Source organism: Panicum virgatum, chromosome 5N (genome assembly GCF_016808335.1).
Source record: "Panicum virgatum strain AP13 chromosome 5N, P.virgatum_v5, whole genome shotgun sequence".
NCBI lineage: Eukaryota > Viridiplantae > Streptophyta > Magnoliopsida > Poales > Poaceae > Panicum > Panicum virgatum.
In genome coordinates this window covers 65,066,333-65,079,870 of record NC_053149.1, presented here as the reverse complement: position 1 = coordinate 65,079,870, position 13,538 = coordinate 65,066,333, and the positions used below count along the sequence as shown (strand labels likewise).

The 13,538-nt window shown below is 48.3% G+C and overlaps 1 protein-coding gene and 1 long non-coding RNA gene across 2 annotated transcripts; both read right to left on the bottom strand.

The window, feature by feature from the left end:
• Positions 1-942: 942 nt before the first annotated feature.
• On the bottom strand, positions 943-6,498 carry LOC120676693. Its single transcript, XR_005675961.1, has 2 exons — positions 6,009-6,498; positions 943-5,911 (listed from the first exon to the last, which is right to left on the bottom strand). It is a non-coding gene; the product is annotated as an uncharacterized LOC120676693 (long non-coding RNA).
• Positions 6,499-9,117: 2,619 nt separating this feature from the next.
• Positions 9,118-11,292, bottom strand: LOC120675073 (subtilisin-like protease SBT3). The gene is made up of 3 exons (XM_039956163.1): positions 10,449-11,292; positions 9,464-10,367; positions 9,118-9,295 (listed from the first exon to the last, which is right to left on the bottom strand). The coding sequence occupies exons 1-3, from the start codon at positions 11,290-11,292 to the stop codon at positions 9,118-9,120; spliced, it is 1,926 nt and encodes a 641-aa protein (XP_039812097.1).
• Between the last annotated feature and the right edge of the window lie 2,246 nt (positions 11,293-13,538).

The window sequence follows — 13,538 nt, the reverse complement described above, 5'->3', positions numbered from 1 at the left end:
AATGGCGGATCCATGGTGGCTCAGGGCGCACGGCCATTTGGGCTCCCATAGTCGCCAGATCCACCGACGACGGTTCGATGGAGACGGCAATGCAGTCGGCGTTCGTGTTCCTGCGGCACCTGCGCTGCTGAAGCTGAATCCACCTTTGACCAAGTGTCCAAGCGCCACTGCGATGCACATCCATACCTGGCAGTCGGCGTGGAGATGGAGGGTGTGCTGGATGACTGGATCCACCTACTCCAACATTTTCCTGCACCTATCTTTTGTCCTTGGTCGCGCGTACCTGCTGGAGCATGGATCTTCCTTCCACCTGATGCAGGTCAAGTCGCCGCCATGCGCTGCGCAGCCGTCAGCTCCAACTTTTCCATGGCAAGTCAGCCCCCACACCCAAGGCCGCAAACCATGCCTCATTTGGTTATGGAGGGTTCATCTTCCCCGACCAAGCCAGCCATTAACAGAAAAGTAGTAATTTCACTCAAAATGTCTGCAACATTATGTGCCATCCATCAAATCCCACCATGCACTTAGCAATAACTTTTAGCAATTCACAATTTTCTTTTTTTTTGCAAGTAAATTGTCTTCTCAATAATGTCTGTTCTGTTTATGGTATTCAAAGTGCTAACTTTTGGTAATTCACGATTTAAATGCTTCAACTTACATTGTATAGTGCTGATTCATACTTGGGGATTACATGTTTAGAGAAAAAACAGAGACAAAACAAGTAAGACATTTTAGTTTAACTGAATTGGTTCCCATCCATATCTTTCTGCTGTTACCAGACAATGGAACTACACATTGTTCAAATCTCATGCACAAGCAGCATACATTTTGAATCAAAACTCAACCTGGACTTTTCCCCTCCAATCTGAATCCACCGAGGCACAGAAAATTTTGCTAGCAAGAAAGATTTAAAAATATAACTGGAGTACTCCATCAATGATGTTCGAAACCAAGCCAGACCATCAAGCATCAAGTACAGGTATACCCATTAGTACATCAAGCAGCAAAAGAACATGTAAAAATTAGTATAGTGCACAATTCCATGTGCATTAGTTTAATACATTGAAAAAATGGTCCAAGGCTGTCATCACGATACACTCTTATTAGGATGCCTAATGCTAACTTTAGATTAGGTACTGATCCTGGTCCATCATGTCTTGCATATTGTCTTTGTCAGCAGTTGGAATATATCAGCTCATTAACACCAAAATATATATTTGTTGCCTAACATAATTAGAATGTATTCTAGTAGCAGCGACCTTGGCTCCATCAAGCCTCCCTACAAGGGAAAACGTTCTTACTGCAAAGGATAAAAGAAGATTGTCACAATGTAAGGTTGGAGTGTCTGGTTAGCATGTTAACTGGTATGACTAGGGCATTTCCATCAAAATAATGCCACTAGTGCACAGCAAATAATCCAGTGTTGGAGCTGTAAAAGATATAATTTCTTGTATTAGCTGCTGCGAACTTGATGCCACAGAAGTTCTTAATCAAAGGTATTTCCTAGTATCAACAAAAACACACAGATAGAGATTAGTGTGATCCAAGAGTAATTATTGGGTCCCAAAAGTAAATCATAAGGCCTCCTCCAACAAGGGGAGATATCGCTGGCTTAAGTTGAGCTGGAGGAGAGAGAAGCCGTGAAAATTGCTGCACTAGCTCTTATCTCGCCGCTAGCCTATAGCACGTTTGCCGCAGAAATAAGAAAGTGGGAACGCAAAACCAGAACTGGAGGAGCATCTTTTTAGTTTTTTATTGTTTTACAGCTTCATCTCGCCTGGCGATTTCGCCAATACCGCTGGAGACGGCCTAAGGTGCTGGTCCATGTCCCCTGGTTTGCACACTTCGTGATTTGGACCGGCACGTAAACTTTTCAAAATTCATTATGCTATGTAGTGAACAAATGGTAACTAAATAAAAGGCACACTTTAGTTTACCTAAATCATGCTCAGAACATTTCAGTCAAGATTTGAACATTTTATTATGCACTATAGATCATGAAATGTATTTTAACAACCGACACTTTTTAGTAGTTTTAATTACCAAGCCAAGTGTGCCATGCTACACTATACAAGATTGGAACATTTCAAGGAACCCAAGAGAAAATATACTTTACCAGTTTTCAGCTTGAACAGTCCGTAAGACAATCCTTATCTAGAAAAATAGGGAGATGGTTAGGCGGATTTTACATCTGCCTTTGGATATGAACATTTCAGATGTTTTATTTACTTAACATTGGACCTCTAAGCGTACACTTGGAAACAATTCAAGAATCCAGGAATTCCAGAATGTGGAGAAACATTTATCTCCTAGCAGCAGTTGTTAAATTGTAATACCTGTCCATTAAGAACTATCTATCAAGATGGTTTTGGAACAGTGGCATTCCAACATAGGGGACCGAAATGATTATATATATGAACTACTAGTTCATTTGATGTGTTTCTTTTCAAATGCTAAGATCAATCATTCTAGAAATCACCCATGATCTCTTTGCATTAGGATGCCATGACGAAAAATATGTTCAAGTTGTTTCTAGAAACCACATCATAATCACAAATATTACTCTTCCCTACAGTTCAGTACCATTTGTTTGGAACATTTTAGTTATTTTTAAAACCAAATGGGTGCAAAATGTGTAAGTAAACCATAAGGACTGAAAGGTTATCATCACTAATAAGTGAAGAAATTAAAATTATCGCACATTTTAGAACCACCATAAGGATTGAAATGTTCTTGTCACCAATAGTGGTGAAAGGTGAAAACGTGAAACCAAAAGCATGGCAAATTTTAGAACAAGCATAAGGACTGAAAGGTGCTCGTCCATGTCCCCTGGTTTGCACACTTCGTGATCTGGACCGGCACCTAAACTTTTCAAAATTCACTATGCTATGTAGTGAACAAATGGTAACTAAATAAAAGGCACATTTTAGTTTACCTAAATCATGCTCAGAACATTTCAGTCAAGATTTGAACATTTTATTATGCACTATAGATCATGAAATGTAACTTAACAATCGGTACTTTTTAGTAGTTTTAATTACCAAGCCAAGAGTGCCATACTACACTATACGAGATTGGAACATTTCAAGCAGAACCCAAGATAAAATATACTTTACCAGCTCTCAGCTTGAACAATCCGTAAGACAATCCTTATCTAGAAAAATAGGGAGATGGTTAGGCGGATTTTACATCTGCCTTTGGATATGAACATTTCAGATGTTTTATTTACTTAACATTGGACCTCTAAGCGTACTATTGGAAACAATTCAAGAATCCAGGACTTCTAGAATGTGGCGAAACATTTATCTCCTAGCAGCAGTTGTTAAATTGTAATACCTGCCCAATAAGAACTTTCTATCAAGATGGTTTTGGAATTGTGGCATTCCAACATAGGGGACCCAAATGTTTATAATTATGAACTACTAGTTCATTTGATGTGTTTCTTTCCAAATGCTAAGATCAATCATTCTAGAAATCACCCATGATCTCTTTGTGTTAGGATGCTATGACAAAAAACATGTTCAAGTTGTTTCTAGAAACCACATGCTCATCACAAATATTACTCTTTCCTGCAGTTCAGTACCATTTGTTTCGAACATTTTAGTTATGTTAAAACCAAATGAGTGCAATGTGTAAGTAAACCATAAGGACTGAAAGGTTATCATCACTAATAAGTGAAGAAATTAAAATTATCGCACATTTTAGAGCAACCATAAGGATTGAAATGTTCTTATCACCAATAAGTGGTGAAACCAAAAGCATGTCACATTTTAGAAGCATATGGACTGAAAGGTGCTCGTCCATGTCCCCTGGTTTGCACACTTCGTGATCTGGACCGACATTTTGGCCAGTACCTAAACTTTCATAATTCATTGTGCTATATAGTGAACAAATGGTAACTAAATAAAAGGCACATTTTAGTTTACCTAAATCATGCTCAGAACATTTCAGTCAAGATTTGAACATTTTATTATGCACTATAGATCATGAAATGTAACTTAACAATCGGTACTTTTAAGTAGTTTTAATTACCAAGCCAAGAGTGTCATACTACACTATACAAGATTGGAACATTTCAAGCAGAACCCAAGAGAAAATATACTTAACCAGTTCTCAGCTTGAACAATCTGTAAGACAATCCTTATCTAGAAAAATAGGGAGATGGTTAGGTGGATTTTACATCTGCCTTTGGATATGAACATTTCAGATGTTTTATCTTGAAAAAAAAAAGGAATTTTTAGACCCAGTAACGCCTATCAAAATGTTATGTACTTGGCCATGACCTCTTGAACCACTAGCACTTGGTTCTCCTCATGTATTCCAAGTCTGGACATACAACATCTTTTTATTTATAATATTATGGCTGGCAAACTTTTAATCCAGCAAATATGTCAAATTCCTTCTTCCCAAATTTTGAGAATCTATATGGAATTGAACACAAGACAAATTTGATAAAAGGTTATATAGGCTTATGCGATGTCAGCTGTTGGAGACACCATAAGGTTATGCAAAGAGCTAGTCTGTATAGAACTTAACACAAGAAAAATGATAAACGATTCTTGAGAATACACCTGGAACAAAATAGCACATTTAAGTAGAGTACAACAAATTCATGCAAATTGTTTGCATATTATTAAAAAATTGATGCTACATAGCTTTAGATAAACAAAAATAGGCAAAATAATGAGGAACTGTAATATCCACTGTATGAGTTATACCTGATTTTATAACTGAATAACAAATATTCTAAAATGTATCTGGAACACTATCAAAAGAGGCAAAATAAAAAATCCCATGTCTACAACCATTAGCATAATCAGAGGTACTCTTTGCTATATGGAAACAACATTAAGATAGCAACCCATATACCAGTAGTTCTGGAACATTGGGGATTGAGATATCAGATATGGCCATGAAAACAGAGAGCGCAGGTGTACTGCTTCCCAGGGAGTTCAGAGTTGACTTCATCAATCGCAGTTGAAAAGCAGCTCTTTCATTTGTTCTAATTCTTAACCTATACGGTGAGCTCTATAGGTAGACACCACATTGAATCATTAGGCCTTAAAAATTACACCTTCAGTTTTTGTACTACAAGAGCTGACCATGTATGCTCAGTAACTTGTCTAAACATGGAATCCTATCATCCATCAACCATTATACAGATCACAAGCCCTAGCACATATGGTGCCAACTAGGTACAAAATACACAAATGAAACAACTTAGAAGTGAGGTCTCAGGTCTGGACTTGAATCTCCTAAAGCAATGCGCATGAAAACTAGATATGTGAAAAAATAGAAAATAGAGAAAAACAAACAGACATGGAGAGATGGCCTGAAATCTAGCCTCTGTGCGAAAATTGTGCTTTCAGGCTATATAACTATGTAATGAAATTGGTTCAGGATTATTGTGTAGAACCTAGACTCTGCATTATCAGGTATAAGTGTAACATTTTGTTTCGTAAAATGTACTAACAATTAACCTACCCGAAGCTACATCCTAAAAAGATATTCATTAATAATAGCAGATGTTATACTGAAGAAACATTTCAACTGCTTTAGCCAGGTCATTAGATGGGACTCGATGCTCTGATGAGGACTGTGGTGTACCTGGTCTTCCCATGATAAGAACATTTTAGTAACTACTAAGTCAAGGTATACCATCTTTAGCATGCCACAAAACTTTCTAGGTGAAATGAATTCAAACTACTAGTACTACACGTTCAGAAAAAAATGGCATCTGAAAGAAACATGGACAAAGATGCATCTATTCTAACATTTCGCGCTCAATGCAAATATCATAACCTAAGGATGCAGAAATACAGGAACATTTGAATTCATAAATAACACTAACCTCAACAAGCAGATGCTAAGGAGAAGGTGTTATCGCTGCTGCAACAGGGGAGTTTACCAACTGCATATTGCCAGGAATAATGGGATTAGAACAGTGAAATAATGCTGCATTTGAAAAGTAACCCAGATCTCCTAGTAAAAAGTTCAAGCAAGCGTACCAAAAAAGATGTTATCCTTGGCAAAACCAGACACCAATCATAAATAAAATGTGCACAAACTAACAAAGAACAGAGCCGATATTCGATCTATGAGCAAACTGGTTCCGTTGACCCAGTGCAGACGAAGATGCAGCCGTCCAGGGTACCAACCGTCCAACCCTAATAGGGGACCTCAGTGCCCCAAAGCACCCTAGGGGACCTAATTGCCTCCATCCTCGCAGGGAGAACAGAGAAGGTCCACTTCCTGCCGGGATCTCGGCATGCTCGCCCTAACAGGCGACCTCGCCAGATCCATCGGAACTGGGACCCCACCGAACGCATGGACATAGGTGACACTTCGGAACCTCGCCGATCCTTGCCGCCACCACGTTGCCCGGCAACCCATCACCGCAGAATCGTCGATGGAATCCAGGGGAAGGAGAGAGAGAGAGAGGGGGGAGCAGAGAGCTGAGAGAGGGATGAACATGGAAGTTGCAGTGTAGGGGGTATATCCAAGAGACCGCCTCGTTGGGTCACATTTCGTGCCTCACGGGTTCAGGCAAAAAATACTAGGCCCCTATTTAGTTTCCAAAAATTTTCAAGATTCTCCATCACATTAAATTTTTGGACACATAGAGCATTAAATATAATTTTAAAAATAATTAATTCTATAGTTTAGCTGTAAATGATGAGATGAATTTTTTTAGCCTAATTAGTCCAAAATTAGACACTAATTACCAAATAAAAACGAAAATGCTAAAGTAGTCAAATCCAAAAAAAAATTACAAAACTATACACACCCTAGAGCAAAATGTCCGGTGGAGGGACATTGGCCTTGTTTCGTTCGCGCTACAATTGTAGCGCGCTAGGAATAGTAACAACTTTGACCACTAATTACGGTGTCAAACAAAGTCAGTTTATAAAACCAACTTCAGAACCCCGCACTAGTGACCTTAAATAATCTAATGAAGTCTTTGACGCGCAATTAGAGGACGGTTACTGTAGTATTACTGTAGCTAACCATCAATTAATTATCGTCATTAGATTCGTCGCGAAAAATTACAACCATCTCTAAAAAATTTTGCAAATAGACTTCATTTAGTACGTTATGCATGCTAGATTTTTTTTCGGAAAACGTGCGCGCTAGTTTTGTTGCAAAACCAAACAAGGCCATTTCGTGCCTCACGGGGTTCAGGCAAAATACTAGAGCACTGGTCTCCAGTCACATTTCATCCGAGTTTGAGGCATCCGGCTGTTGACCATGTGGGACCAGCACGAATAGAAAATATTATGTGGTGGAACTTTTTGCATGCAGCCCTGACCACTACCATCTCGGACGGTCGATAAGCACAGCGGTCGCTGGTACAAGTAGTACTCTTACTTCTATTCGTCGTTGGGAGGGCAGCCTGTGAGCAGCCGGTGCTCTCCGAGCTGCCACGTGCCCCCTCCGTGAGATAGCCTGACGCGGGCCGTTCGATCCATCGCGGGAGGTTAATCCGCGTCGTTCCTCGGTTCTTTTGCAAATAGACTCTTCAATACTCTTACTTCTATTCGTCGTGGGGAGGGCGACCTGTGAGCAGCCGGTGCTCCCCGAGCTGCCACGTGCCCCCTCCGTGAGATAGCCTGACGCGGGCCGTTCGATCCATCGCGGGATGTTAATCCGCGCCTTTCCTCGGTTCTTTTGCAAATAGACTCTTCAATTTTTTTATTCAAACCCGCCGTCCATGTTTTTTTGCGAAACACCCCCCGCACCACCCTCCCCACATCCCCATCCGCCCCCGCCCCGGCACAGCCTCCCCTCCCCTGCCTCCCCCGCCCCCTCCCCTAAACCTGTGTGCCCCGCCGCCGCCCTCTGCCCTTCGCCCTCCTCCCCCGCCGCCAATTGCCGTCCTCTGCTCCTCACCCTCCTCCCCCGTCGCCGGTCGGCCACCGCGTGCCTCCCCACCTCTCGACCCCCATCATCTGCTCCGCCCCGCCGCCGGTAGGGGATCCGACCACCGGTGTCCCGGCAGCGGATTTGGCCTGCTCCGCCCTCCGGCGCCGTCGTCCGCCGAGGCCCTTGCCCCCCTTCCCCCTCCCGCTCCATCCCGGTCGCCGCCGGCCTCCGCCCTGGGGGATCCCGGCATGCAGGTGGTGGATCTGGGCGGCGGCGTGGAGGAGGAAGCGCGCGAGCGGCGGATCCGGCCGTCGGTGGTGGTGTCTGGGACGGCGGTGGTGGCGGCGCCCGGGCGAGGAGGCGGGGCATCGTGGAGGGGTGGCGGCGGCCTCACCTGGGCAAGGAGGCGGGGCGGGGCGGAGGGGCGGCGGCGGCCTCACCCGGGCGAGGAGGCGAGGCATGGCGGAGGTTCACGAGGAGATGAGGAGAGAGCAAGCGGGGCGGTGGCGCTCGGGCGAGGGTTGGCGACGGCGGCGGTTCCGGGGAGAGGGGAGGACGAAGAGGATAAGGGAGACATTTTTTTTCACATTTCGAACTGGGCGCGGCGGAGCGCGCTACTGTCCTAGTTTTTTTCACTCTGGGGAGAATTTCTTACCCCTGGGCCGTTCTCTCAGGCTACTGAAAGCTGCCTTGCCTCGTTGCTCAACTGTTTCGATGGCATCGGGTCCGTTCCGTGCGGACAGCCATTAATTCCCAAGGACAATAGCATGTTCATAATCTTGAAATCTTGCCTGTCAGCACTAGTATGAGAAACAGGATCGTAGAGTGATATTTTCATGAACACTGCACGTACGCAGCCATGATGTGCACACATAGGAGTAGGAAAAAAGGGTTCCGGGAAACAGAGCACATAACTAAGGGTCTGTTTGGCTCCAGGACTTTTTCCAAAAGTCCCTATCACATCAAAAGAAATCTTACTATTTTATATTATTAAATAAAATCTGTTTATAAATGTTTTTTGACAGCTGAGTGCTTTTTCGCGAGACGAATCTAATGAGCCTAATTAATCGATGATTGGCTACAGTGATGCTACAGTAACCATTCGCTAATCATAGATTAAGATACATCATTAGATTCGTCTCGCAGTTTAGCCCCAGGGTTCTGCAGTTAGTTTTATAATTAATATTTATTTAATACTTCTAAATACTAAAAAGTCCCTGGGACTTTTTTGAAGTCCCTGTTTCTAAACACCCCCTAAAGCATGTAAGGAGTCCTCACCCTGTACTTGCCACTGACATCGGCCCAAACTACGGCCCCGAAAGCAGGCTCGCCGCCGGTATGCGCCGTGAGCTTGATGACCACCTCGAACGTCGCTGTCTGCCCCACCGTGCTGAACTTCAGCGTCCCCGGCGACACGGCCACCTCGACGTTGCTCGGCGACACCCAAGCCGCACGGTACACCGCGGTAGCAGCCCCGACGTTGGTCACCGTCCTTTTGAACCGCATGACGCCGGAGGTGGCGTTCGCGCCGAAGATGGCGACGAAGGACGGGTAGTTCACGTCGCTGGACGCGGAGGAACAGTTGTACGCCGTCGACGACCTCGTGATCGCCATGATCTGGGCGTTGGTGTAGTTGGCGGCGCAGAGGAGCGCGACGAAGTCCTCCGGCCCGGCGTCGAACACCAGCCCTGGGTCCATGGCCGCGTTGGGGTCGACATGGCCTGAGCCCATGTCCAGGGGGCTCGCGACGGTGGCGTTCCCCTCGCCAGCGGCCGTGATCGGATTGTTGGTGTTGTCGGTCTCAGTCGCCGTGGTCATTATCGCCGACTTGATCATGGCCGGGCTCCAGTCCGGGTGCACCGCACGCAGCAGCGCCGCGACGCCGCTGGCGTGCGGGCAAGCCATGGACGTCCCGGACTCCACCAGGAAGTTGCTGGTCAGTTGCGTTTGGCCTACCATCGCGAACGGGAGTACCGGCGCCACGGACGCGAGGATGTGGTCTCCTGGTGCCAGGATGTCTGGTTTGAGCACGCCGGCGTAGCTCGGCGACGGCCCACGAGACGAGTAGGAGGTGACCACCGGCGCCGGCCGTGCGCCGAGGATCGTCTGCTGGAACTTCATGGCGGCCGTTGGGACCGTGATGGAGTTGATGTAGTTCAGCAGCGCTGGTGCGTCTTCTGGGCTGATAATAACAGCCGGGAGAGGCATGGAGTCATCGTAGTCGGCATCGTCTGAGATGAAGATGGCTCCGGCGACCCCGGCCTCCGCGACTGTGTTCAGCTGCTCAACCAGCGCCCCCGTGTCACGGCACACAACTATAGCGGTCGTTGAATTGGCCAGCGCCTCTTTTGAGTTGCACGCTGATACGATGTCGTTGTACACCAACCTCGTGTACACTATCCAAGCGTTCTCCGGGTACGTGGTGACGCCGCCGATGCTACCTCGCATGTCGTCGTAGTACACCGTGCCGGCAAACATCTTCCGATCCACCGTGCCGGCCGCGACTGTGAGAAGCCACGGGATGCCGTTGTGCAGGGTGCCGGGCCGTGGTCCATCATTTCCTGCGGAGGCCGACACGAGGATGCCGCGCTCGATGGCGGCGAAGGCGGCGATCGCCACGGGGTCTTCGTACAGCGGCGCGCCATCGAAACCACTGGAGATGGAGATGATGTCGACGCCGTCGGCGATGGCCGCGTCCATGCCGGCCAGCACGTCGGACGCGTACTGCCCCTCGGGCCAGATGACCTTGTACATGGCGACGTGGGCGCGTGGGGCAACGCCGCGCGCCGTGCCGCGCCCGTACCCGAAGTAGGACGCGCACGGCACCGCGCTGCCTCCTGCCATGGACGACGTGTGAGTACCGTGGCCGTTCATGTCGCGCGTCGAGTTCATGGAGATTTTGATGCCCGGGTTCGAGGCGACCAGGCCCTTGTTGAAGTAGCGCGCTCCGATGAGCTTCCGGTTGCACAGGGAGGGCGTGAATTGGACGCCCGGTTCGCAGGTGCCGCGCCACCGGGGCGGGACCGGGGGCATGTCGGCGTCGTTGAAGCTCGCGCTCTCGGGCCATACCCCGGTGTCGATCATGCCGATGATGACGCCCTCGCCGAACTTGGCCGCCGGCCACAGCCCGCTGGCGGAGTTGAGACCAAGGAACTCCATGGAATGCGTGGTGTCGTGAAGCGTCGTGGCGCGGCGGTCCGGGTACGCCGAGACGAAGCCCGGAGTGCCGCGGACGGTGCGGAGCTCGGAGGCGGATAAGGTCGCCGCGAAGCCGTGGAGCGCCTCGTCGTAAGTGTAGAGGAGCTGCGGGCCGGCGCGGCCGTCCGCGGACGCGTCGGTTATAGACGCGACGGCGGCGGCGTACCAGTCGCGGTGGTCGGCGTGGTGCGCCGGCATGGACGACTTGTCCATGTGGACAATGTAGCCCATCCGCTCGGCGCGCACGGTTGCCGGAGAGCGGAGGAGGAGGCACGCGTGGATGAGAAGTGGTAGCAGGGGTTATAGATGGCCATTTGGCCCGATACCCATGGGGGCCCGAAGCCCGGCCCATATTAGCCCGACCCGAGCACGGCACGGGCCCGAATATTATTGGGCTCGGGCCGGCACGGACACGATAGCCGGGCCGTGCTTGGGCCTCAATCCTGGCCCATGGACACGTCCAAGCACGGCCCGAAAAAGCCGGCCCGATCGGCCCGATGGGCGGCACGGCGGCCCAGGCACGGCCCACGGCCTGCTCGCCAGGCCAGGCCAGCAAAAGAGCCATTGGAGGCGCTGCCGGCCTAGCCCAGCGGAGCGGGTATGTAAATGGCGCCGGCCTCCATTCGCTCGCCCCGGCCTCCATTCGCTCGCCCCGCCCGCCCCGACCCCTCTCGGCCTCTCCGCTCCCCTCGCAGCCTTGCCTAACCCTAACCCTAGATCGAGCCTCTCCGCTCCCCTCCCGTCTCCGTCTCGATCTGACCGTCTTCTCCAACTCCGGTCGCCGGCTCGCCGCCGTTGGCCGTCCACTCTACCCTCTTCTCTTTGTTTTCCTGCCTACTTTTGCATCTTCACCGGTCGACTCGCTTTCTCAACTCAAATCCGTCCCCAAACCCAGTCCTCCCTCTATAAATCTCGTAGATCCGGCCGTCCTCGATCTCGCCGGATCTGGTAAGTCCCTAAACCCTAACATGTTTTTTTTCAGTTTTTTTGATTTCTTTCTACTGTTCTGATATTTTTGACCTCTCTGCGCAGTTGCTCGGCCGATGCAAAGCTGTTGGGGTACCTGAGGGGGCTGGATCTGGGTCTTTGGACCCTAACCGGCAGCTCGGTTCCCTCGGTTTTGCCGACCGACGCGAAGTCGTGACGCGCCGAAGGCCTGGCGTGCGGCCTGCCCTCCAGGCCATGGACGACGACGAGGGCCACACCATCAACGATGAGTTGCGGATGATGGGCCTGGAGGGCGACGATGAGGACGGTATGGAGGAGGAACGGGAGGAGCTTTTTGGTCGGCGTGGTAATGTGGAAGTAATCATGCCCCTCCCCCTCCTGTTGGTGTTGGTGTTGGTGTTGGTGGTGCCGGTGCGGGTGCTGATGCTGGTGTAGGTGCCGGTGCTGGTGCCGGTGCTGATACTGGCGCTGGTGGCGCTGGTGGTGCAGCTGACGGTGCCGCGCCGGACTCTGTCAGCCACGCCGGCGAGAAGCGGGGACGGCCCTGCACCTCCAAGGTGTGGGACGAGTACGAGAAGCTCTTCAAGCAGATCAATGGTAAGACCGTCAGGTATGGAGCCAAGTGCCTTCACTGCAAATCCATCCTTTCTGGCTTTTCTAGTAGCGGCACTGGCCATCTTAGTCGGCATCTTCTAACTTGCCGTAGTAAGAAAAAGAAGTCTGGAGCTCAGTCAATTCTTAGTTTTGATGCTGACGGTAGTGTGGTTTCCTGGGAGTACAGTCCTGATGTGGCTCGTACTCAATTGTGCCGTTTGATTGCAAAGCTTGATCTGCCTCTAGGGTTTGGTGAAACAAATGAGTTTAAAGAGTACATTCAGATTGCTCATAACCCTAGATTTACTCCTGTTAGTAGGCAGACCACTACTAGAGATATTGCCAAGTACTTTAGTGAACGCCGTGATGATCTTGTGAAGTACTTAAGCTCTAATTCTGTTAGCTCTGTTGGTCTTACCTCTGATATATGGTCTGGTAATGCTAAGGAAGATTACCTTAGTGTGGTTTGTCATTATGTTAATTCTGATTGGCAACTAGAAAAGAGAGTGTTGGGTCTCAGCCTTATTGATGTCAGTCACAGTGGTGACAACATTGCTGAGCGTGTGCACACTGTGATCTCAGACTTTGGCTTGACTAATAAGGTGTTCTCTATCACTCTAGATAATGCTTCTGCTAATGCCTCTGCTATGGAAGCACTGACACCTTTAATTAGAGGTTATATTGGTGATGAATACTTGCATCAGAGATGTGCATGCCATATAATTAATTTGATTGTTAAGTCTGGCTTGAAAAGGCTTAAACCTTACTTGGAAGCATTTAGGACTGCTATTTCATTTGTGAACTCTTCTAACCAGCGCATTGCTGCTTATAAGTCCTACTGTATTGCTGTGGGTGTGAGGCCTAGGAAATTTCAATTAGACATGGATGTGAGGTGGAACTCCACCTATCTCATGCTTAAGCATCTTGTTCCTCAC

Coding starts and splice junctions, on each gene's coding strand:
- LOC120675073 (XM_039956163.1), bottom strand. CDS start 11,292: ATGGGCTACATTGTCCACATGGACAAGTCGTCCATGCCGGCGCACCAC. Junction 10,368..10,448: donor CTTCGCCGCCATCGAGCGCG/GCATCCTCGTGT, acceptor GGCTTCTCACAG/TCGCGGCCGGCACGGTGGAT. Junction 9,296..9,463: donor CAGATCATGGCGATCACGAG/GTCGTCGACGGC, acceptor GGTGTCGCCGAG/CAACGTCGAGGTGGCCGTGT.